We start from the raw sequence: 25,330 nt of genomic DNA, 5'->3' as shown, positions 1-25,330 counted from the left end.
GTGCAGAGTCGTGATGTGATTGGCTGAGGAGGGCACCAGTACTGAGTGAAGCAGAGGATGCCAGAGTGCTCAGCCAGTGCATGGACGGATGCAAAGAGAGGGGACGACGCCGAGACCCTCCCCACATCATTATTATTATCACAACTCTTATTATTATTACAGTGATGCTTTAACAGGTCTGACTGGGAACTTTTGCAGGACTCCTCTCCTGCGGGCTGATGCATGTCTGCGCACCTCGCAGTAAGTTCCAGTGTGATGTTTTGGCTGCACAGTGTGAAAACCCCTCTCTCCGCCACTTCCAGCCGCGCGTCCGCTCACAGCCAGGAGTGACATGGGCTCCAGGCTGACCAGGCAGAGGAGCCTCGATCTGGAGAGCAGATGGTCCAAGAGGAGACGACAGAGGAACGACGCGCTGGGAGAGGGCGACAGAAGTGGCGGGGGAGACTTCTTGTTCACCTCGCTGATGCTCAGGTCCGATAAGCTGCCGGGGATGATGCGCAGGAACAACCGCAGTCCGTATGTCCGACGCGTGGCGTGGCTCCGGGAGATCCAGAGGCTGCTCCGGGAGCAGAGGATGGAGCAGGCGGCTGAAGTGCTTAGACTGCTGAGGAAGGTAAGAGATTAAAATCTGTTGTCAGTGCGCAGGAAACTTTGTTATTGACTCTGTAAACTGGGTTTGTGTGCATGCAGAAAGTTTTCTGACTCACATGAGCAAAGATTCAGTTTATTTTGAATCTGTAAACACCATTTGGACTTTATATTCAAGGAAAAAACAAATTAAATGTGTAAAAATAAAATCTGAAAATGTTTCAGCCCTCACAACATTCATGTAGTCCATCATTTTCACCATATGTCTTGTACAACATCAGTTTATCCAATATTCTGCTCTTATTAAATAAAATCTGACATGTAGGCTACAGCCCAGTGATTCAATAATATGAGCCATAATGATCCCAGCAGCTGGAACAGCCGTAATCCCTCTGGCAACAGGCACATGCATCTGCAGGAGACATGATGTCAATAATTTTTTCAAAAGTAAAAATCATATAATCATTTACTTTTTGTAACTTCTCATAATGGTTGTACATTAATCTTCACCCTTAAGCTTTAAGGACATGCCTGCACTGTAAAGCAGCGCTTGCAAATGCCTCGTTTGTTGAGGCACTGGTGGAAATCACCCACCTGTGCTGTGTGAAAGGGAATGGTCATGGAGGCTGCTCATGTTCTGAATATTCAGTGAGCTCCAAAACACTGAACACTGGGTCTTTTATGCCAACTCTTTAAAATATCCCAAAATGATTGAAAAGAAGACTCAGCAAAATGAACAGATGTGACTTTCTGATCATTTGTGCAGAGAGATCAGGAGAAAATCAGATTTAGAGCATATGGTATCTCAGGTTTCCATTTGACATCGCACATTAATGCTATATTATTTTCGCTTGCATGTTTGTTCAAAATCTCTACCTCACAAGAATAAAAGAGAGGAAAATAAAGATGGCAACACCATATCATTGCACTGTAGAGACTTAACACCATCTTTTCAGGGTTAAAAGAAGATCTTAAAATCTTAGATGAATGGCATGCTGCAGGCATATCTGCTCTCTTTTTCTGACATTGTTTACTGTTCCCTGCTGTGACGACGGTTTGAAATATACATAAAAGAGAATATTAACTACACAGAGGAACATGTGAAGGTGCAGATTATCCAAATGTAAATGTCATATATTGGTAAATAGCTCTCATCTGCCCCTGTTGCACATGCAGATTGGTGCAAACCTATCCCAGCTCCACTTCTCACCATCTAAAGCTTTAAGGTGAGGGTGTGTTTGTCTTATCTGTAACACGTCACTGTGTAACACCTTCCCTGATTTAATCCTCCTCTTCTGAAGATTTATTCAAACTAGGGAGAAGAGGAGACAAAAAAACAGAAGGAAATCGTGTTTAGGGCTCAGCTTGAGCTTTCATGCTGCCTGCTGGTGGCTGCGCATTGATCAGACAAGAAGAGTTTTGAAGTTCATACAAAAGCAGTTCTGATCAAGAGAGCCCCCTGTCATGAAGCTCCCTGCCCATCTGTACAGTGCTGTAGAAGAAATTATACAGATGTGTGCAGATTAAAGCAGGAAACGGCACTGATGGGAACTGAAGACTACGGCTCTGCACTCAAACAATAGACCGAGGGTATGATACTGTGGGTGAGGGATGAATTTAAATCTGTAAAGCTTTATATTCATATTTATGTGAAGCAGGAGGGACTCATGCATAGCTTGCTCTACAACTTCAGAGTTTTCCCATATCTATTGAAACAGTCCTGCTGCCGGTTTTATCTTTCAAGGGGTGAAAAGGAATTTTGAAGATCAAGATGTAGATTTGTTGGTCATGAGCACAGGTGCCTTTCCCCTTAGCTCGGCATTTAAACTGCTCACGAAGCACGAATAATCTTGCCATCGCTCACCGAGGTGACGCCGGAGTGCTGCCACTGGTGTCTGTAGTTGGGGCTGAAGCCAAGTGTCTGACTAACAATACGTCAAGACCGAGGAGAAAAACACATCGCCTCGTTGTTGTTTCTCTCAGGGACGGATGAATTTGGAGATAATCACCTTGAGATGATGGATTCCTGAACATGTTTCCTTCACAAAAAAGAACGTCATTACAGGAGGGGACTAATAACAGCAGCCTCCTGGCTGTACACCTCCATCGCAGATCTGCCTTCTGGGCTATTAAGCTGATTAGTTTGGGATCTTCGAGGTATTCCCGAGTAAACAAAGAATCAGCAAATGGTCATATCAATTATGCTACAGCATGCAAACTGAGTAACCAATGGAGGGGACGCTAATTAAAGTGCTCCCTGTTGTGGATGACGAGCATTTTTTTATGAAGTTAAAGGTTACCTCACAACGCATACGTTATTTTCTGCAATAATCTTCAACACAGTTGTTGCATATAAAGTTGCACCGGTTTGATGATCAACAGAAATTCATATTCATTCAATATATTCAACTAAACAAAAGTTGAATAGAGGATTGATAAAGAAAATCACCATTTCTTGAGAACTCCTCCTGCTCGCTCTGTTCTCCTTTGTTTTAGGGTACCGTTACATGTACAACTGTAGCAATAACAATGGAGATATCAGAATATAGTCGTGTATCAGAATGTATAAGAAGGAGCTAATCCTCACATGTCCTGTCACATCTGACTAAGCTGACATATTGACCTCATCCTCCGTCAAAGCACCATTGCCCATGACTGTGGGAATATGTGTCTTTGAAACTTCCGCTTTATATTTTCACATGAAAACCACAGTCTTGGGTAATTAAATTGAGGGTCAGAACATTTTGTCAAGTCAGTAAAGAATATTTAATCCTTCAGTCCAAGAAAGAAAGAAAACAAAGCTGGAGTTCACCTGACAGCTCTGAAATGTTTCCTCCAGTGAAGCAGAAACACTGTGGCACTGTGCACTATATTTAATTGGATTCTAATGAACTGCATGTGTGGGATGATGCTCTGCAATCCAGAGCTTGACGTTTTATTCAGACTTTCCATGATGAGGCAGACATCATATTAGATATGCAGCTAACACAAGGACATTTGTAGCGAGATCTGAAATCGTGCAGGCAAGTGTACAGCACGAATCCTGATGGTGACAAGTAGGAAAACATTTCATGCTTTCATGATTAGGAATCAGCCAAATTAATCCGTGGGATCAGATCTCTGATGTGTGTATTTTAGTTTCAGCTGTGCATCCCCCACGCAGCTGCACAGACAAAACATCATATCTGATGTTGCAGCTGCACAACAGACACATTATCATCATTGCAAAATAGTCTCCAATTTCCTCCTTGCACCCATTTTTTGGATTTTTTTGTGGCAGCCAGCGTCTGCGCTAAATGAGGTTTATTGAAGGGCAGGCAGTGGGCTGGTCTGGAGGATAGCCCAACATCAGGGAATCCCACAGAGCTCCGCTGTGATAAATCAACTCAAAAGCTGGAGGAGGAGAAAATGCTGATGGGAGTTTTCCTCTTTGCCTCCACTGTGCCCCAAAGTGTGAGGGCTGTCAGAGCTTATAGAGCATGTTTTACACAGCCTCAGCATCCAGCCTGCTGTTGGAAGAAGCTTTTCATTTTCTATAGAGCAGACAGTATTGAGTGTTCTAGCTGGTGCAATTTTACATGACAGAACTACTCAAACGAGGGGCTGCTGGTCCCATGAAACGTGTTTTTCTCTTCAGCAGCAGTTATGTTGATGATGTAACATTGAGCATTAGCAGAGGAAATCATCTTGTAACATTTGTTCTGGATTAAGAGACATAATTCATTTGACTTTCTTTCCTCAAAACCTTTCATCTTCATCTTATTTGTTTCATCCTCTCGGCCTCATGTCTTCCCTGCTGTTTGCTGTGCTGCTTTTTTAATCTACTTTATTTTTGTTGCTGTGTGTGTGTGTTTGTGTGTGTGTGTGTGTGTGTGAAATTGTTTCTTACCTAAGCTGGATCCTAATGTGTCTAGACATCCTTTCTGAGGTCCTGGTTACAGTTTGGGTTAAGATGTGAAATGTGGTTGGGTTAAGGTTAGGATCAATTGGTCATGGTCAGCGTTAGGGATAAGGGTTTCACTGACATCAGTGTCGTGTCCTAACAAGGATATATGTAGGTGCGCAAACTTGTGTCTGTGTGTCTGGGTCTTGTTCATGTTGTAGGGACCTAAATCTGTGGGGGAGCCTGTCTTCCTTTTAAAGGGACAAAAACAAAGCCCCCCCGCCCATAACAGAAATCATTCCCTTTAAACTAAGGGCATGCTTTAAGGTTAGGTTTATGTCAGAAAGGAGGTTTTGTATGAGGCTCCAGGTAATGAGAGTAAATCAACTTAATGTCTTCTGAAGTCATGGAGACATGACCGTGCGCGTGAGTGTGTGGCTGCTGTTTGCTGGTGGGGCCATTTCATGTGTCTGAAGACATTATGTGATTTTATGTTAACGGTGCTCGAAGCATCACCTGAAGAAGCAGCTTCAAAATCTTTACAGTGTCACTGCGAATAGAAACTGACCGAAGATGATATAAATATCATCATCCACTCCTGGGGAGGTTTCCTGTTCCCTGCCTTTATTTAACTTTTGTGCACATCACACAGTGTTTTCCTCTGAATTGGTCTTGACCGATTGATCTCAATTACTACAATTTCACCATCCACTTATTCGCACTCTTCCAGTGCTTCTATGTGCAGTGATATCACACATCAGGGGCAATTTGGGGTTCATTATCTTGCCCGAGGACACTTCAGCACGTGGAATGGACGGTGATCAAACCACCGACTTTTTAGTCAGAAGACGACCTGCTGTAACTTCTGAGCCACATCCGCCCGAAATTGTCAGGATAAAAGGTAGAAGTCAGAAATGCATTTATCTGGAATCGAATCTGGTATGTGTAAACCTTGCTCTCAGTGCACACGAGCACACACACACACACACACACACACACAAAGCTCAAAGAAATACCACCCCACCCCTATCAGCTGGGTGTTATCATCACTCCAATGGCAGAACCTTATCAGCCATGGCCTGATAAGAGGAGCGAGATGAAAGGGAAAATAATGAACAAAAGCTTATAAACACTGACAATCTCTTTCCATTAAACTATCCATGAAATATCAGTCGAATATTGAATTAAGCTCAGCTCAGACACGACTGCTTTCATCAAACAAATAGAAAGGAGATAATCGAATCCCTGTCTGTCTCTTTACTTTTTCCTCTCAGGACCTGGGCCTCCAGGGGACGTCGCTCAACGACATCTTGTACAAGAACGCAGCTTTTCTCAACCTGGTGGACCCCATTTCTCATGAGCTGCTGCTCAGTCTAGCTCGGGACCTGCAGTGTCCAAAAAGGGTAAGAATCACTAAAACAAATCGGTCTGACTCTGGATGAAGCAACAGAAGAGAACAATAATAGGTAAAAATAAGTCACTTTGTACATTGTGGACATTTTCAGTTTTATCGACTGATCAAAGTGCATTCTGTAAAGTTCTGTAAAGTTTATGAGAAGTTTTAGCTTCTCATAAACCCCTGATTCCCAGCTGTAAAGAGGGACACGTGCATGCTGTATGGTGGGGTACAGAGGTCAGGGATGGATGGCGAGGCTACAGGGACGACCTGGATCAGGGTTTGACAGCAGCTGTGCTCCAGGACCTGCAGGTGCGCGACTGAGATTATGTGGTTTGGTTGCTTCCTACTGGCAAGTGTGAGGAGTTGCCCAGTGGCTATCATGCTGAGGTCAACAGGCACTGAGGCCTGTGGGTGGTGTGGCTTTGGCTCCATCAGTGAGGGCACTTTGAGGGCAACGACCTTGTGGCCTGGGGAGGGTGGTGATGCTGGACAGAGCTGTGCAAACACTTAGCCTGTCCAGGGTGCACCCCACCTCTCACCTCTCACCCAATATCAGCTGGGTTTGGCTCTAGCGCCTCCGCAACCCTCAAAGGATAAGCGCTTCAGCTGATACATGGGTGGGTGTAAAAATACCAATACGGTGGAGGGGTCCAGTCAGTGGGCGGGTGTTTGTAGGTATGGTGGTCTTGACTTTTCTGGCAGAGAATCTCTAGGGTTTTATTTCTTATCATTCGAAATGTATATATATTGTTTCAGCATTTCTTTGCCTTAGTTACATAAACCACTTTATCAAAAAGACCATGCGTCACTGAGTTGCACTTTGCCACTTTGCCATATGGCACAGTTCTGTATCAGGGTTTTATCATTGTCTATATTTTATTAACGTCCAATGTCTAAGGTTTATCCATATCAGTAATATTAGTACACAGCAGTATACCAGGCCTGAATGCACAGAAAGCAGATTTTTCATCATTAAAACTGATTCTGCACAGGTCAGATTTATTTGGTTGATAAAAATCAAGGATGCTCTGTGATTTATCCAGACAGAAAGTCTGCTCATCCGCTTGTAACCTGGCATACAAATCAAACTTATTAAAATTCAAATTACATCTCAAACTTGTGTATGAGGGTGAAGAAGCTACAGCGGCAACTCTGAGAAGCTGTAGAACACAGACCCGGGGGCCTTTCAAGCCTATTATGTTCTTATCAGATTGAGGAAAAGATGATTTCTCCTCAAGATAAGGTCGGTGTAGTTTTTACTTACAGAGCTCTGATGATAATCACCTGTAAGTAACTGATCTGATCTGTGTGTTTTGCTTCGGCGAGGAAAGCCCAGGAGGACGGGACGGATAGCGAGGAGCTGGCAGCTCTGACTGGCTGGCGACCCGTGGCAGGATTCTGTGTCAGACGTGACGAGGATGTAGAGAGGCAGCGAGCTGGGTTTAAGGCCCTGCGGCTTCTGTAGATACTGTTTTCCACTACACTGAGATATATTCAGATTATATATGTACAGCAGTCATGGTCGTTACAGATTAATCTAATGTATGTCACGTTTCCATGCAATCTGATTTACAAACCCATGATTCATTGCTAATGTTGCTTTTAGAGTTACAGTGCTGCACATTACATGCTTGAGTCCTCCACACCTCAGTTTCCCAACAACGCTCTCACAATGTGAATCAGTATGCGCTGCTGTTACATCGTGCTCAGTCATGCGAGCGGCTGAAACAGCAGCTCAGAACGTTATAGAGTATATGAGGCATGTTTTGTTTGTCGCCCAAGAAAAGAAGTGGCAGCGGGAATGGTTAATCGCCTTTAGGTAAATTGCCCCTGTCTGTTTCTCTCTCTCGCCACATTGCCTCTTCCTTGTTGTTGTGTTGTACCATTAATTAGATTTAGCCTGCTCAGCACAAACCCATTCCATTTAAAGCCTTTGACGGGGGAGGAGGAGGGAAAAGAAGAAGGTGAAGACGAGGAGGAGACGCGGAGGAAGACGCAGGCGAAAGGGAAACTAAATTAGTGTTTCTATGTAGAAAATGTTTGAAGCAGTTGTTTTCATGTGACATGAAAGAGACGCTTTGTTACCATGTGGAAATCAGTGCATCAGTAGTTTGCCGGAAAAAATGAATTTATAAATGCCTTCTGCTTTGAAGACGTTTAACCTTTTTTCAGTTTATTGACATTTGAGTTGAGTTTGAACATGTTGATAAATCATGTATGAATAGTTTTACATCGTAGATCCCCCCCACCCGCTCCCTCCTCGCTCTGCTAGACATGTACTGAAAAACAAACAGGAGGGAAACAGAAAACCAGATATACATCTAGAAGTATTCGCACCCTGCGTTTATCCCTCATCTCTTGACATACTAATGTCAGAAATTATAGATCAGTAGATTATCAAAGTAAACCAGAAAATCAAATATCACATTCTCCTTATTATTGCTCTTATCCATCTTCAGAAATGAACTAGAGGGGAATTCATACTGTGCAAACCTCCCCAAAAGCTGATGAGCCACTTCATCAAATATTGCATGTACATTTATCTCCTGCTGCGTTTCCAGAGAAGGCCCAGGCCATTGTCTAGAGTTCATATCTGAAAACGACTTAAGATATTTAACATTTTACCCGGCCATCATCCGTCCTTTGTGTGTGTTGCAGGAGACAGACTCCTTCAAGTCCACCAACAAGATCTGTCGGCAGCTGATGTACCACCTGACCCCTCACTCCAAGTGGACGAGACAGAGCGTGCCCAGGAGGAAGTCTCAGGCGTGGTGAGTGTGTCCTCTCAGTGTGTCGTAGCACTACAGATGAAAAATGCCACAGTTTACTCGTCCTCCCCGTGAGGATCAGCGCCGCTCATAATCCTCCACAGAGCCTCTCTGAAATACTCAGAGGAAGTCTGGGACTGCTCCTTCACCTGGGACGATCTACCTCCAGGATTTTAAGGTTTCATCATGTGTTTAAAAGGTTTAAAGTTATTGGATCTCAATCCCATAATGACCAGAAATCTATTTTTGATCTTTACTCTGAAATACCTTGGCCCCAGAAGATAAATAACTTATACTAATGAAACTTGGTGGAAGAAAATAAAATCCTGAGGTGAAAAATTGCAAAAAAACTGATACGATTGTAATGAGAACATTCTCACACCAGCTGAAACACTTAACGATCCAAGCAGCCCAGAGTGTTCTTCTGTCATTACCCCACATCATTAAGGTGTGCTCCTAAAACTGATCTGCTGAAACAACGCACTAAGATAACTAGCAGGAGTGAACAGTCTGGGATTTGAACTTGATACTGATCATTCGAGCTCGAGTGAAAGAAAGGAAGAACGACAGAAGGTCACCGACTGCAGCAGCAAACAAATGAAAACTCTCAGACGAGGCAACAGGTATACGTTTGTGGCGTTATTATGATAATGACGATCACCAGCCTCCCTCTCCCAGAGCAATTAACCCAGATTGAAAGAGTTTTTACAGCATGAGTTAACTTCCTGCTCGTGTCTCTTGGTTGTTGCGTTTCAAAATAAGAAAACAACACGAGCAGACTCTCGCAGTGAGCTCATTAGCAAGCTCGGCTCTGTTTCCCTCGCAGCCTCCACTGCGACCACCCAGACAGCCCTGTACCGCGGGACTGTTTCCTTTGCTCGCTACAACTTGTAGAAAACCAACGTCTTTGGATCATGTGAGACATTGGGACGTGGTTTTCATGATTTCAGATGCTTTTCTGTTATCGATCCTCTGTTTCTCCACCTCTCCCTCTCTGTCTGCCTCCTTGTCTATCACCTTTCCTCTTTTTTTGTTTTGTTCCCTAGCTCCTTGATTTCTCCTGTTTTAAAATTCCTTCCTCTCATTGATTTCCCTCCTCTGCTCTTCTTTTCCATGTGGGATTTTCTTCCTCTCCTCCTTTTAAGAGAGCATTTCGCTCAACAGTTGCCACACAGAGCGGTTCTGCAGTTTGAGCCAAGGCTCTGGGGAAATGCTCTGTCAGACGGAGAGAGAGAAAGAGAGGGGAGGTGAAATTACTGCAAGGTTGCAAGGCTTGCTTCTAATCTATCGCGAATGAGATCGGTTCATATTTAGGAATGGGGGAAAACCTATATTGCGTGCTTACATTCTCATTTTCTCTATGATGCGATAGTGAGAAAAATGCTTGATAGATCTAGAAATGTGTGATGGCCTGCTCTGGAGCGGGGCCTCCGATTGGATTGGTTTGGTGAAATATATGCAATTGGTTGCAAATCTTCCACAAATATAAGACATAAATCAAAACTCAAGCTTCATTACTGCGCCCGGCTTTGCTTTTATAACCCAGCAAGTGCAAAGCAAGTGTGCCACGCTTATTAAAATATCAAGGCAATTTCATTTTTTTTTTCCTCGCAGCTGCAAGTGCCAGGCTTTGGAGAAATACAGTATTGCCGAAGCCCTTAGAGGAGATTTTAATGTTATTGTAATCGGTATTGGATTTCAGTTTCATCAAGCTCCAGCACATTTGGATGAGATTGGACTCACGACTGCAGATGCGACTTTCACTGCTCGTCTTTACTGCAAGGCAATAATTGATGCCTAGAGCAGCTATTACAGACCTGAGTATATTTAAAGAAATAACTGTGGTTCAAGACGATTCTTCTGTTCAGTGTTGAGCCTCACCAATAAGACTCTGTGTATATTAAAGGAAATCTGTGTCCATCTGGTGTTTCTTTTATTTTGCTGCATTAATCAGCGTCGAAAACATTGTTCAGCAGGATTAAGCGTAGTGCTGATATTCCGTCGTGCAGACTGATGATGAGAGTGAAACGAGTCGTGGCTCTGACAGCTGTTCGGGCAGGTGTCATCAGCTGTGGCTGAGCATTGATAGTCTGTCTGAGTCGTGATTTGTGACGCAGACCTCACAATTCTCAGACTCAAGTCCCTCTCCTCCCACAGCTCCCTCTCTGAAGCCGGGCCAAAAGTCATTTTTTATTCATCTTTTTATCAAGCTCAATATAGTCGCCAAACACTGGGACAATAAAGTCACAAGCAGCGGTTTATCAGCTGCCAAAGAATGGGTTGAATAACAAACGATGTCCGATAACCAGAGGCTGATTTCAGTATCATGAACAACATCTGGAAACACTTCATGTCCAATGATGCACACTTCAGACACTGTGGAGTACAGCCAATGTCCTCCATTGATGTCATGTTATTTGAAGCTACAAAACGTCATGACACCTGAGACTGACTCCCGATTGGTTGGGTGTGTGTATCAGAAGGACTGCGCAGACTTTAGCTCCAAATGCACAAGATGGCTGCTTTCATATCCAAGATATTTTGCCTTCGTCCAACTTTAAACGTAGCATTTCTTCGCAAATGTGTATTTTTCAAATTTTTCATTGTCGTGCATGGCGTTGTGTTTGTTCGCATGCAAATGACATAGCTGTGTGAAGGAAAAAAACAGGGGCCAAAGGGAGAAGTTCAGACTTTGACTTTTCACCTCTGCACAGCTGGCCAGTTGAGGAAAGAGGTGGGCGTTAAAAATCATTCTCACATACACACTATAGAAACTCACACATGAGGGGGTCTGAAGCAGTTTGACCCACCGACAACCTCTTCTGATCCAAGCCTAAGAGTCGAGATGTAACATCAAACAGGGCAGAACAAGAATTTTGGCTGTAGGTGTAACATACAAGTTTCAGCTTCCAACTTTCTCCACTTTCTCACTGCTCAACGTTTAAATCATCTTCCCATCCCAGCGGTTGAAACTCTCTCCCTGCTCTGGTCTTGAAATACTCTCTCCCCGACAACAAATCATCCTGTGCTGCTGCTTCCACTGGTTCCCTGTGGCTGCTCAGATTTCAAATCCCCAGATGCTGACACAAGAGAATGAGACTCAAGTCGCCTCCTCCATACTGTCCTGCACACCAGCCGCCATCGTGAGTCTTCCAGACAATGCAACAAATTTTCACTTTATATGACTAATATTTGAAAGATCACCACCTTCTTCCCGTATCTGCTCATATACGATTTAAAAAAACGGATTTCCTGTAATGGAACCTCACGTCATCCTCTCACTCCTGAATCACACCCTGAGAAAAGCCGCGCAGGCATCTTGACTCAAACTAGATTTGGTTGCGTGGTGAAAAGTTTCTGTGACATCTGTGTAATTTTATGCTTATCAACGCTTTTTCTGCTGCATTTCATCAACTTTATTTCTATCCCTGGTTTCCTTGACAGCGTTTCACCTGCTAATCATCACGGAAGCGCTCTGTGGGATTCTCTCTCCAGCTTCTCTCTGCTCTGCTCAGACTAATTTGCTTTAATCTTTAAAGAAATCCCTTTTACTTCCCTTCCTCGCTGTTATTTCTGAACCTCTCCACCGAACATGATCCTTCCGGGGCCACAGTGATATTGTCACGGCACCGCTCACCTTTTCTGCTCACCTCACTGCTGTACTTATTGGTGATCCATGGATTTAAAGTCATTCTGATTGACAATTTGAATTAGAAAATACATTGAAACTCAATCTCATTTCGCTAATGGATGGTTTGCAATAGGTTTTTTCAGATTCATGGTTTCCAGAAAGTGAACATTATTATTTACTGGGTAAAGTTGACTCATAATATAAGTGAATTAATTTCAATAATAAGCCATCACCCTTTTTTTATTTGTTTTTATTTAAGTTTCCCTATGTGCAAATGAAAAACATCTGGAAATAAACAAAGAAGAAAGGAATATGAATAAATATACAAATATACATATGTACTTTTTTTTTTTTTTAAATGTAAGTAATATAAGAGAAACTATTTTTAAAAATGTTACTACATATATGCAAAAATGAACTTCTACTTCAGTTTATTTACTCCACACGTGGCATCTGTACGCTGATCCTGTGTCCTCTGCCTTTAAAATGTGTACGTCCTATTTCTGAAGACGAGTCACCCCCCTGAGGTGGGAGGGTCAAACAGGCTCTGACTCAACAAGCCCGACCTCTGCCGAACCTACAAGGTCAACTCCTGAGGCGTGGGCAAGAAATTCTTGGGAAAGAATATGTGAAAAAGTGAGAATTTTTCATTTTTGAGAGCGCAATCTCTTTTTTTGAGAGGATTTGCTCATGTCTGAAGTTGGACATGGAATATTCCACTTGACTGCACGCTGCACTCCGTCTGCTCAATCTGCTTTCTATTTGACCTCCACTTTTAATAGAGACTTAAAGATCCAGCCGCCATCCACATCCATCAATAATTGAGGGCTTCCCTCGGCACAGGCTGCTGGGGGATGAGGGGGAAGAAGGAAAGAGATGCTCGGTATCCACTGCTCCGATCTTCAGGGCACAGGGCCATAAAGAAATGAAAAGATGCAAGGTTGAAGGTGCTTTTAAATTGATAGAAATTTTAAACATCAAATAACAGGTTTGTTTTCATTGCTTGGATATTAACTGTAAATCTGAGATAATGCTAATGCTGCCTCAGAACAACAGAAATAAGGATTGTTGTAATGAATTGTGGGTCTCAATCCTTTACAACAATCAGGTTTCACTCCGCTATCCAGCTGCTCGCTCGCTGTGTTCGGAGCCCTGCATTTTAATGCTGGTTTCATAACTGTGCCTTGACATAATATAGCAGACACAGGCGCACTACTCCATGATATACAGTTATGTAATGCAAACTGTTTTCTATGTGTTCCTTCGCAGTATTCTTCTCTCGTCAGCATCCAGTTTGTCACATCAAATCAAATCAGGGGAGAATTTATGGCTCGTCTTTGGAGGACATTTTGCATTTTACACGCTGCACTGTTGCGTTATGGTACGTTCTGTGCCAAGCGTTTTTTTTAATCGTTGGCACAAATATGTTTTTATCTTCGGCAGGATATAAAACTATTAGGAGCGATCCACGTTCATGTTGGGCTGCAGAGTTGTAATGTTTTCTTTCCCGTTTGTTTTTTTCGCTGTATTTGTGATGTGCTCCTCCTACCATTGCTCGTTCTATCACTTCAGAGTAGTTTGTGTTTTGCACTGAAGGAAAACGTCCCTTCTGTTTGTGCCGTGCTGGTTAAGGCCCCCTTTTCTAATTCAAGTCACAAATGACTGGTGGGAATTAATAACACATCTTCAGATGGGATTTAGATTTTAATGACTTGTACTTAGATTCTCCTGTTTCTCTTTCTAAGGGCACATGTGCTGCTCCTCTCTGCTCTCACTTCACTCCATGTTCAGCTCCGCACCCCCACAGACTTCAAATTCAAAGTTACCGAGAACCCAGTGACTGATCTGAGATGTCAAAACACTGCACAGCCCGGAGCTGCTCTGTTGGTGCCGTACAATGGTCGAAGCCTTAATCACCCCATTCGCTAAATGTTTCACTGAAATTTAATCCAAATCCAAATGAGCTTTCAGGCTTTTTTTTCCCCTCCCCAGAACATGTGCCATTATCCCTGTGAAACTGGAGGACACGAGATAGTATATGCAATCACCACTTTCATGTTTCCCAGAACATTTTCTGCAGAACCGTAGTATCAGTGTGACAGAGAGAAAATGGCATATTTAACGACATTTTTTTCTTTGCTCCGAGTGACTGTAAAGGATTCTCATTAAAAATGACCCTAAGGCATGAGAGTTACATCATTTGATGCTAAAACGGAGTTGAGTTAAACAAACTGGTTGAGGAAGTGTTCAGCTATGAAGTGTGCAGTCACAGGCCCGAGGGCGCGTTCACATAAAACACAGGCACAGAAGCAAAGGAGCCGTCCTTTACCAGCTCACCTTTCCTGCATGAGTTTGTACATTAGACCCTCGTAGGGTCTACCGCGGCTGAGCCAAACGTTCTGTGCATGTATTATACAGAAGCCCGGAGGCAAAACAGCTCGGATCGATACGAGGAACAAACAAGTCAAGACCAAAGCGTTGATGAAGCAGACATTGATCCGACCGATCCCACGAGTCTGAGGAACGGCTTCCACATCCAGTGTTTCTCAAGTGCTTTTATTTCATTCCCCCTGAAATGAGTCAAGTGTCTCGCTGCGTGCTCAGCAGGACATAAATTTACAGAGTTTCTCCTCTTAGCTGAGATACAGTATCTCTGCTCACTCTGATGTTAACCAGACTGTTGTGTTTTTAAAACATGTGGGCCATGCTCAGGGCTTTAACCAGAACAGCAAAACAAATCCTTTAAAATGATGTCTGCAGAATATTAAGATTCTCACCCGTTACTATCAAGCTGCATGTGAAGGAATCTAACGAGGTTTACTTCATAAAGAGTATAAAGTTTTATGAATGGTAAAAATGTGATCTAGTAATATTGTAATGATTCTTTATAAAGAGATCTTTTGTAGTGCCATATGCGTCCTTCTCTAACATTAACTTTTTCTTACGACATATACTTTAGACTCAAACATTTTTCTCTTTTATTTTCTAAATTGATGGAAAATATTTATAGAGGACAGAGGAAAAAGATGAGCCGATTAATGAGTGATTAAAAAGTTCTTTTCAGTGTCAGAAGCTAATTTCCCAAAATGTTCTAATATTTCTTTAATCATCAGCTCCAGTAGCTTGGGTGAAGTTACAGACACCAGTGCTGAAAAAATGTAAAAGTAAAACCGTCTTTAACACTCTCTGCCCTTGGTTATATTAAATCCCACATAATAAATGAACATGGGGGGGTTATAACCTTTACCACACTCCCCCATATCCCTGGACGTATTACTGATTCATGAGGGTAATGGAGGGTACCATGTATTCTATGTGGGTGGGCAGATTACAAGTTTTTCCTGCCATTTCTTTAAAACTCTGGCAGAAGACTAGTGAAGGTTTGTGAGTCTTGTTATGAAAATGTTGCCGTGTCTTAATCCTGGAGGATGCAGTGTCAGCCCCATGAGCCGCCTCCACCTCCTCCTGGTTCACCAGCGTTTGGTTACATTTAAAGGTTCAGTGTGTGTAGATATTAGAGACATCTAGTGGTGAAGTTGAATGTTGCAGCTGAACGCCCCTCACCTCACCCTGTCCTTCTAAACATGACAGAGAACATGTGGTCGTCTTCAGTTGTCGTAAAAACTCAAAAGGTTTAGTTTGTCCAGTTTGGGCTACTGTAAAAAACATGGCCGCCATCCCTAGAGAGGACCGGCTCCCAATGTAAATATAAAGTATTTAAATATAAAGGAGCCATTCTAGAGTAAAGAACACAACAATTTGTACAATTTAGATGAAACACACTAGTGAAAACATCACTAGGAATATTTTTTTTTTCCAATTTCTGCCAATAGATCAATTGAAGACTGATTGTGTCACAGTGGAGCAACTAGGCTCTCCAATTATGAATTTATGACAAATGTGTCCTTCGATCTCTTAGAAACAAAGGCTCCGATGGATGAATCCTTCCAACCTCTACCAACAACAAGGCGTCCAATGCTTGAGTATAACGCTTCAACTGAACCAAACAGCAAAATAAGAAAATAAAAACACCATGTAGGTTAACAGAGCTACAAACATACTACCTGAGCAATCAACATCTCAATCTGAACAAAAGCTGAACCCTGAAATCCTCCATGAAGGGGGGATCTGTTGCAGGATTGTTAGACTGTGTTCGTTTTAGCTACTTGTTCCTATCAGTCTGACAGCTGAGTGTTTTTGCACAAACTCATTTCCATTACGTTGCATAAGAGACGCAGCTGGAGCAGATGCGTGGTGTTTGCAGTTGTCGTCTCTGGGCATCGGAGCCTGTCTGAGTAAATCTCTGTATGAACAGCAGCAGCCTGTGAGATCCATCAAACCAATGGAGGTTTGTCATCCACTACAAATCCCATCCAGTGTGGTTGAAACACAGATTGAATTGCAGATTCCTCAGCAGCGTATCCCTCAAAATTCTCTTTCTCAAATGCTTCTTTAAAAAACACGTCCTCTGTTTTTTTTTCCCACATGTTTTATTTCTTACCTCTGGGGTTTGCATGACTATAGAGCGGCGAGGACCCTTGTTCAGTGCGTAAAAGTTAACAACATCCCCGAGGAAAGACAGGCTATGAAAAGCAATTAGACAGCCTGCCTGAACCCACATTTAAACAGCCAATAGTTTGACACTTGAGAGTCGGCTCTTATTAGATTCCTGTACTGTTTTATCAGTCGCTCCTGAGGAAGCCAATAGATGGATTCGCCTCAGTTGTTTGCTTTTAAATGAGTCCTCGTACAGGGGACGACGCTCTCGGTTAGCGTCGTGTTTATGCCGGTCGACTACACTTTGAAGTTGTTTGTGTCTGAGCTGGTCCAAGAGGATGTGCACCACTGCCTACGAGCATGGCAGCCACATCAGAGGGAGCCAGATTAGACATTTTGTTTTGTTGTTATCTTTTCATGGTGACGGACTACAGTGTGTGCGATGTGGCTTCAGAGACGCTAGCTGCGCGCCCGGGCCTGCGTCCAGCCGAGCAGCCTGTGGGTGGAGCTGTGCCCACGGAGCAGGAAGGTTGCAGATTTGGAAGGAAGTCTGAAGTCGACCTCACTTAATCTCATTAAAAACACATTAGATTTCCACCTCCCCCCCCCCTGCACCACCCACTCAGCTACAGGAGCGACCCTGCCTGACGCTGTCTCATGGAGCCGCTCCTCCTACACAAACACAGGCGCTCACACGAGAGGGCAGGGATCCAGTTGAAGCAAGAAAACCCTCCGATAAGTACGTCCAAGAGAACAGGAGTCGATGCTCATAATTAGTTTCATTACAGTAAAGTGCATAAGCGGCACGGTGGTGCAGTAAACCTCCTGTGGTCGAGCGTGCCAAGAATCTGCCTGATGCAGTCTGACTTTTAAAAAGACTACAGTTGAAATCAATATTTGATTGAGCTCAGGAATGTTTTGGTCATATTGATGAAAAATGAATTTGAAGTCAAAGGTCAAACATTTACTGGTTTCAGCTTTCTAAGTATAAGTATATATACTGTTTATGGAAATGTATTGGACTAAACTTTTGGACTTTCTGCTGGTTAACTCTTAAAACAAATACTCTTTATAAACAACTCTACATTACAGTAGCAAACATCTACCAGTAGAGGCCAAGATAACTAAAGAATGAATGGAATTTTAACATAATATATGTATAATAATATATATAACATTATCAGCAACGAGTAAATATGACAGATGGCATATAGATGGACGACATGGCAGCTCCCAAAAAGTCAAGCATCTGCATAATGCGGTTGAGATGAGGATTTTATATTTAATCCAATTTTAATTTAAATCAGTTTAATCAAGCTTCACCAAATTTCACACACTCATTGACATCACTTCAGTAAATATGCCAGATTTTTTCATCAAGATCTATGAGCTATTCTCTGGCAAAACAATAAAAATGTTGACATATGCCCTCTCTCACAATGTTAAAGTAAGTTTTGCATCTAAACCAAAGTTTCATGGGTTCTGTCATGACCCATATCACATCCTCCACCTAGTTTTGTCAAAATCTGTTGAGTTGTTTTTGTGTAATCTTGCTCACAAACCAACCAGCCAACCAACAGACAGGGCTGAAAACAGGTAAAGATGAAAGAGTGGATACAAGGTCTCAGACAAAGTGAGACTGCAAAAAAAAAAGGGCCAAAAAACAGAAAAGACCATGAAAGAGAGCGACAGTGAACAAGAGTGAGGATGTGAAGGAGGGAGAGATGAGTTATTGCCTCCTCCTAGAATCAATAGTCTTCAAATCACAGCCTCGGTGTGCTACGGATTTTTTTTCTTTCCCTGGAAGGAGCAGCGAGGGTGACTGATGTAGAGAGCACAGCCTCCCAGACAGAACGGCGAGCAGAGCGAGATGCGGGGATAATCCTCGCTTGAGGAAACAGGGACAAGGCATAGGCAAACAGACTCTAAAGACAAAGAGAGGCTTCTTTTAAACAAAGTCCCACATTTCTGCTTCATCCTCATTTGTTTGGCAGATGTCTTCGCTGTGGGAGGTGATCACTGCTGCCTTTAGTCTTGCATGCAGGCGCCTTATAGCTCCTATGAATATTTGACCACATTCTGGTATAGAGAGAACACTTAGCTTCATATTGCCCAATGAGGGATACAATGATCCAACCTGACAGGTGTGATACTCTTAGTGCTGCTCGTCCCTGAGATGGATTCACCTTACACCTTTTGTCTGAAGTCGTTATGACTGAAAATGGATGATACTTGGCGTTATCGCTCTTATCGTTTCAGGCTCAGCTTTGTCCCTCTTCAGCGTGTTCGTCCGTCCGTCATCCAGCCCGTTATCCTCCTGTCTGTCCCGCGCTAAATCTCCAGACCTCTGACTGAACTTAGAGGAGGAGGCTGCTACAACTTTAATGTGTGTGCACTAATTATATAAAGCGACAGCCAACAGGGGCTAACTTAGTTTAGCACAAAAATAAAATAAAAATTAATAATTTCTGTGTTTATTGGGTTCAGGTTTATTTGCCTGACTATCGCCTCGTTCACGTCAATACAGATTTTTAGCAAAAAAAGCTTTCCTCTGCGTGTTATGTCACAAAAAGAGGTTTTTAAAAACTCAAAATACAGATTCACAAAAACTCAGTTTTCTTTGTGTCTGTGTGCAAAATGACGGGGAAGTATTTGTTCAAAAGAAGTAATGCAGATCAGATGTATTGCTGTGTCCACGACCCACAAAGGAGACGGCCTCTGTGGCCACATAGAGCGTGATTTGGATCACGGCATAGCGACAGAGCTGCAGTTAGACACAATAAGAACACTTTCAAGCCCCTTGGTTTTTTCACGTATACTGTCAGCTGTTTAATTTAGCCTGATCCTTACTTCTAAACATGAAACCAAACACCAAAGCACTGGAGTTTTTGGTCTCATCACTTGCTGCCACCATTAACTCTTCACCACTGAAGGCGATGAATCCTAGGCTGGCCTGAGAAGGATTCACGCTTTGGAGTCTTCATTGCTCAGGGGTGGAAGGAGGTATTTAAGGGGGCCATTGAAATTGGTAAGCCTCAAATACAGCCTCTGAAGGATGCATCCCCGGAATTAGGACACAGTTAATATCTAGGCTAGCTGCTTGTTATAGCTTCATATTTAACATACAGACATGAGATTGGTATCAATCTTCAATCAATCAAACTCTCAGCAACAAAGCAAATCCACACTCTATATGTTTCCTGTACTTTTTCAAACACAAGTGACCTGATTTCTAAAAATGAAAGAATCCTTATCTCTCCTGAATGTTTTACATGTTTTCTGTATGTCACATTGTCCCGTGTGCCAACAACCACAACCTCAGCTCAAAACAAGGTTTTTGTTTGGGACACATTGGCAACGTCTTTACTTTTTGCCTTGTTTGAACTGCTCGATGATGAATCGGGAGAGAATATCCCCAAAACTGAAAACAGCTGCTGCCATTTAGAAGATGAAACTCAGCCCTGGAGGAAGAATTTGTTGAGGGACTCGGACCGAGACACATTTAAAAGCAAATTCTCTGCATTATTGATTGCAACACTTTCTACACTCTAATGCTGCATACTGTTTCTTTTTGTGCACACATTGCAGTTTCCCTGTTCCTGTGGGACCGTTCGGTGCCTCATTACAGACCCTTATAGATCAATAACCTCTGTATCATTATGTAAACACTGTTTGTCTTTACACACTTCTGAAATGCTGACTGGTAATAGTGAAGAATTTGCAGACTTGGGTTAGTCTGCAACAGTTTGGCATTTGTGCCTCAGAGAGAACTTGTAGATAAATGAGCTTTGTTTTGTCTCCTCTGTCACAGTCTGAAGACCACGCTGAAGAAGAAAGTATCAGGCGACGTGGTCAACCTGTCTGGCATCCCACTGTCGGGCCGAGACGTCCACCGCGTGGCCTTCTACCTCCAGAGCAGCAGCGACGCGGTGACGGCCGTAGACCTTAGCTTCACTGAGCTCCAGGACGAGAGCTTACGGCTGCTGCTGCCTCACCTCGGCTGCCTGCCCAAACTCACCATACTAGCTGTCAATGGCAACCGTCTGACGGTGGCCGTCCTGAAAGACCTGACGGACACGGTTAAAGATCCAAAGAACTTCCCCTGCCTGGCCTGGATCGACCTGGGCAACAATGTTGATATCTTCACCGTGCCACAGCCGCTGCTTGTGGCCCTGCGGCGACGCTTCGGCCTGCGCAGCAGCCTCCCCACCATTTACGAGTTCAGTGAGGCGCAGGCGTTCGGTCACTACAACCCAAACATGGAGACCTCTGTGGAGGAGCCCAGCCTGTGCGAGGAGGGCGATGTGGAGGAGGACGACAGGGAGGAGGAGGTGGACAGGCTGGAGCTACGGGCCTGGGGCTTTGGTGAAGAAAATGTGTCAAAATCTGTTCCGTTGCACTTCTGTGGGAGGTGATCGCTCAGAGCTGCTTCCTTTCAGAGGGACTGGTATCCCTCTGAGTCACCTCGCCCTGAGTGTAGCCTCCTGTGTGAGCAGGTGCCGTCGTGGCAGAAGATGAATCCAGCTTCTGATAAAAACTTTTAAATAAGTGAGTGTGTTGTTTTTCCCTCTGAATGCTGAAGTCCGGCAATGTGATGCAGACACTCAATGATTCCACCTCCATTCACCCAGGAGAAGTCGGACTGAACTGAATAGACTTGCTGTTTTTCGTTTTTTTTGTGGAAGCTTCCTGTTATCTGTCACTGTCCACTGAAGCAGCTGAGGGTTAAGTGCCTTGCACAAGGGCACCTCGGCGGTGGGTGTTAAAGGTTGGAGGGGGAGTCTTACTAATTCACATTCCTTGAGCACATTTTTCTATCCCTAACTTTGCTCCTGCTGCCCCTTTTCTGTGAAAAGTCAGAATGAATCAAAGTCACTAAAAATCCCACTTAAGAAAATCAATCAGTTTAATTTCTGCTCATGTTTTTGCTTTGACATAGAGTCTGAACCCACTCTCCTATACAAGTGAATGGAAAAATGAACTTCAATCTACAGGATATAATTTTAGACAGAACTCTGCAGTGAGACTACGTTCACATAAAGATATGCCTCCACTTCATCCTGTTGGAACACATTATTTACAAAAGAATTATTTAAAAAAATTGCAACTTATAGTAAATAAAAGAAGCGTCCTGAACACATCTTAATTTAAATCCTGAGCCCTGATGCTCCAGTACATGTGTTTGATGTTTGATGCAGCCTGATACATGAACACGACACCGACAGTGTTTGGACGCGAGCTGCTGATGAACCGATCTCCGCCTCTATCAGGTCTCATTAGACCCGCTCAGGCACAGATGGCGAGCCGCAGATCTATTTTTTCCCCCGCAAACAGGACTAGCCCCAAATAATTTTGTCCACTGGTGGTTCATGAATGATTCTATTTATAAGTGGAAATCATAAGCAACATGAAATATGCCCACTCTGTTTTAAAAGGCATACACAGAGTTATATGAATCCATTACAAACAGCTGTTTTATGTTCTCCTGTGTGGAGCTACAGTCTGCACATTAATCCTTGTTGTGGCATGAATAAATTACAATGTTTTATTAACTGGTGTGTTTTTTTAGATATGTAGGTGTTATATTTTGGTATCGTTTTTAAAACGTGGACAAGACTGTTTACTGTTGGGCAATAATCAGACCCCACAGACAGAGAGTGTGTTGCATCCAAAAGACCTTTTCTCCTATTTAATCGAAAAAGGAAAGGCCTCAGTTTAAACTCTAGACTGTGGAGAAAGATGGATGCATCTCTACGCAAACGCCACGAGGGAATCAGAGTCCGCGCTCAACACTCAACCAATCTCAAAACATTCTCAGCTGTCAATCATGCTGTTTCAGCCCATTTAATAGCGTCAAACAAGTAATTAAAACCAAACTTACTGGGATAATTAAACATCCTGTACACCAATGTGACAAGAACTACGTAAATTGTAAATATGTCCCATATGCTAACCAGGAGCAAGCAGGACTAATTACATATACTGCAGCCAGCCACCAGGTGGTGATCGAGACACTTTGGCTTCACTTTTGGGAGATTTCGTCCATCTTTATATATAGTCAAAGGTGTAAAATATTATTTCAATACATTTCCTGAAGAATTTGAGATTATTTTTTGAGGGATTTATTAAATATTGCCGCATGTGAACGCAACTCTGCCAGAGCCCAGGTCGTTTCCTGCCTACAGATGTTTTCTGTCCATGCTAATGTTCAGGAAAATCTGTTTATTTGTGTTTACAGGGATGTTAATGAGCAGGATGCTTGGTGTGTGTGTGTGTGTGTGTGCGCGCGTGTGTGTCTATGAGAGTATAATTAGAGTGTGTTCTGGACACGCAGAGTAAATTACTACCTTTGATCATAGAAATGAAATGTTTACTAATTTGCACGACTCATTTGCACATGAGGACGACTGCACGAGCTTTGTTTTTTCAGGGGGAAGTTGGTGAATTTTCACACAAATCACTGCCATGATAATAACATTGGTACCAGTAGTTGATTTTGTCCCCATGAAATCGTGGCTTGCTTTTAAAGAAAAAACTATGTTTGCTTGCTGTTGCTTAAAAAAATAAACATGATTTGAATAAAGTTGGTCTTTTGTGGACTTGTCTTCTTTAACTGTTTATTTATTACACCACAAGTCAAGACATAAAATAGCACTGGGCAGTAGATGGAGACTTTATTGATGATCGATCATGTTGTTACGCAGCACATCATAAAACATTTCACCAAGACCAAACAGTGTGTTGTCAAATGTGAAGATAAAGAACTAATCATTGGATTGTGAGTCTTTTTAAATTGTATTCATCTGAAATGTGTTAGTCTAACAAAATACATTCCTTCAGCTGCATTAAATGATGCTTTATGATAGATAAATAGTGATAAATATTCATATTTAAATGTTTTTAAACCAGCAGATATAGAGTAACATCATTTATTTGGACTCATGTTTCTGTCCATCTGATGAATGTAAATCAAATATTGACTTTTTTTTGGTCTTTACTATATAAAGTACATATAAAAATAACTTTGGTTTATGTAGCTTTCAAGGTACCCAATGCTGTTTTATATCGTTAGTAAGGAAAAAGAAATACAGTAAAACTGAATAAATAAAAATAAAACCTAGGACAATGCTGAATATTCACACGGGATATATCTACTATATAAATGCTCCACTGTATTAATGAGCTGGTCAACCAAAACAATGAGCTAAAAGATGAAAACAACTAAAGATGATTCTTTGTGTGTTCATCATTACGAACTCTTTCACACCATAAGCAGCCATTTGATCCATTTTTAATAACAACTATAGACACATCTGTAAAAATGAGGTCTATACGTAAAACCTATGTCCTCCTGGAGATGTGTTGTTTTAATGGTTTTGCTGTGTACCAGGATTATTTATCTGCTTTTTGAAAATCTGATCTATCAAGAGATATCCATTCATCCATTCATCCATTCATCCATCATCCGTATCCTTTAAAGGTCCCGGGGGGAGCTGGATCTACATGTCTTAGGACTGTGGGAGGACGCCGGAGAAAACCCACGCAGACACAGGTAGAACATGCAAACTCCCATTAGGATGTAATTTATAACATGTTTACATTTTATTATATTTGATTTATGGAGATGAACAAAGAGGTGGAGTCTGAGCCGTCTCTGCTCCAACACTTCAGGGAGACATTAGAGACTCTACCGCTGCACCTGGTTTCCACGTGAGCATTTAATATTGTGTGTGGATGAGAATGTTGCCGTGGACCCGTCAGAGGCTGAATAATATCAACATCCTGCTGACTTGTGGAAGCTCTGCTAGCGAGGCATTTTCATATTTGCAGTGGGGGGGGGGCTGAGGCCATCCATCTTCTATTCCCAGTTTGTCACTCTGAACAGAGGAGTGTCAAATTACAAAGGGTTCGCGGCTGGTTTATGGCCGACACTCAAACCAGCTGCCAACACTCAGCAGTTCAAATTGACTGTGTGCAGTTTACCAAACGTAAACAGTGTCTTGTGTACAGTTGTGGGAAGTAGAGCATATGCACAATTCAAGTAAATACAGTACAGAACATATCGCTTTGAGGTACTTCAGGAAAAACATTTAAGAAGGAACCAGAGGCCCAACAATCAAAGTGAAATTCATCCAAACTGCACCAAATTGCACCAACTCATAGAAATAAGATCTTTCTTACAAACATAGAAAACAACCAACAAACAAATGGACAGATGTGAAACATAACCTGCTTCGTTAGAGATCATCAATTCTGTTAAAAGATATATTATTAAATATGTATTCAAGTATTAGAGTTTAATCTGACAAAGCTCTCCACATGCAACAGAAACATTACAATTGTACTAATCCATCATTCATTTTACAGCAAGCTTTGAAATGCAGATTCTGATTCTGAATGTCAATTGTTTGTGTATTTTGTCTTTTCTTCATTGCTTAAGAGTTTTGTCAACAGCCGCTCATGTGCATATGATACCAAATGAAAGATACTGGAGGGTATAATGAACTTTCATTATTTCATAAAGTCTTTGCATGATCTATCTTGCACTGTCCATGTTTGTCTGA

At 42.5% G+C, this 25,330-nt stretch overlaps 1 protein-coding gene across 1 annotated transcript; it reads left to right on the top strand.

Moving 5' to 3' along the window:
* The first annotated feature begins 189 nt into the window (after positions 1–189).
* lrrc75bb (leucine rich repeat containing 75Bb) lies at positions 190–23,352 on the top strand. Its single transcript, XM_020082552.2, has 4 exons — positions 190–613; positions 5,746–5,874; positions 8,529–8,641; positions 20,578–23,352. Exons 1-4 carry the CDS (start codon positions 332–334, stop codon positions 21,179–21,181), a joined length of 1,128 nt encoding a protein of 375 aa, XP_019938111.2. The 5' UTR covers positions 190–331; the 3' UTR covers positions 21,182–23,352.
* Positions 23,353–25,330: the final 1,978 nt, after the last annotated feature.

This window comes from Paralichthys olivaceus, chromosome 18, assembly GCF_024713975.1.
Source record: "Paralichthys olivaceus isolate ysfri-2021 chromosome 18, ASM2471397v2, whole genome shotgun sequence".
NCBI lineage: Eukaryota > Metazoa > Chordata > Actinopteri > Pleuronectiformes > Paralichthyidae > Paralichthys > Paralichthys olivaceus.
The sequence above is the reverse complement of the archived record's forward strand: the minus strand, read 5'-3'. Positions and strand labels throughout refer to the sequence as shown.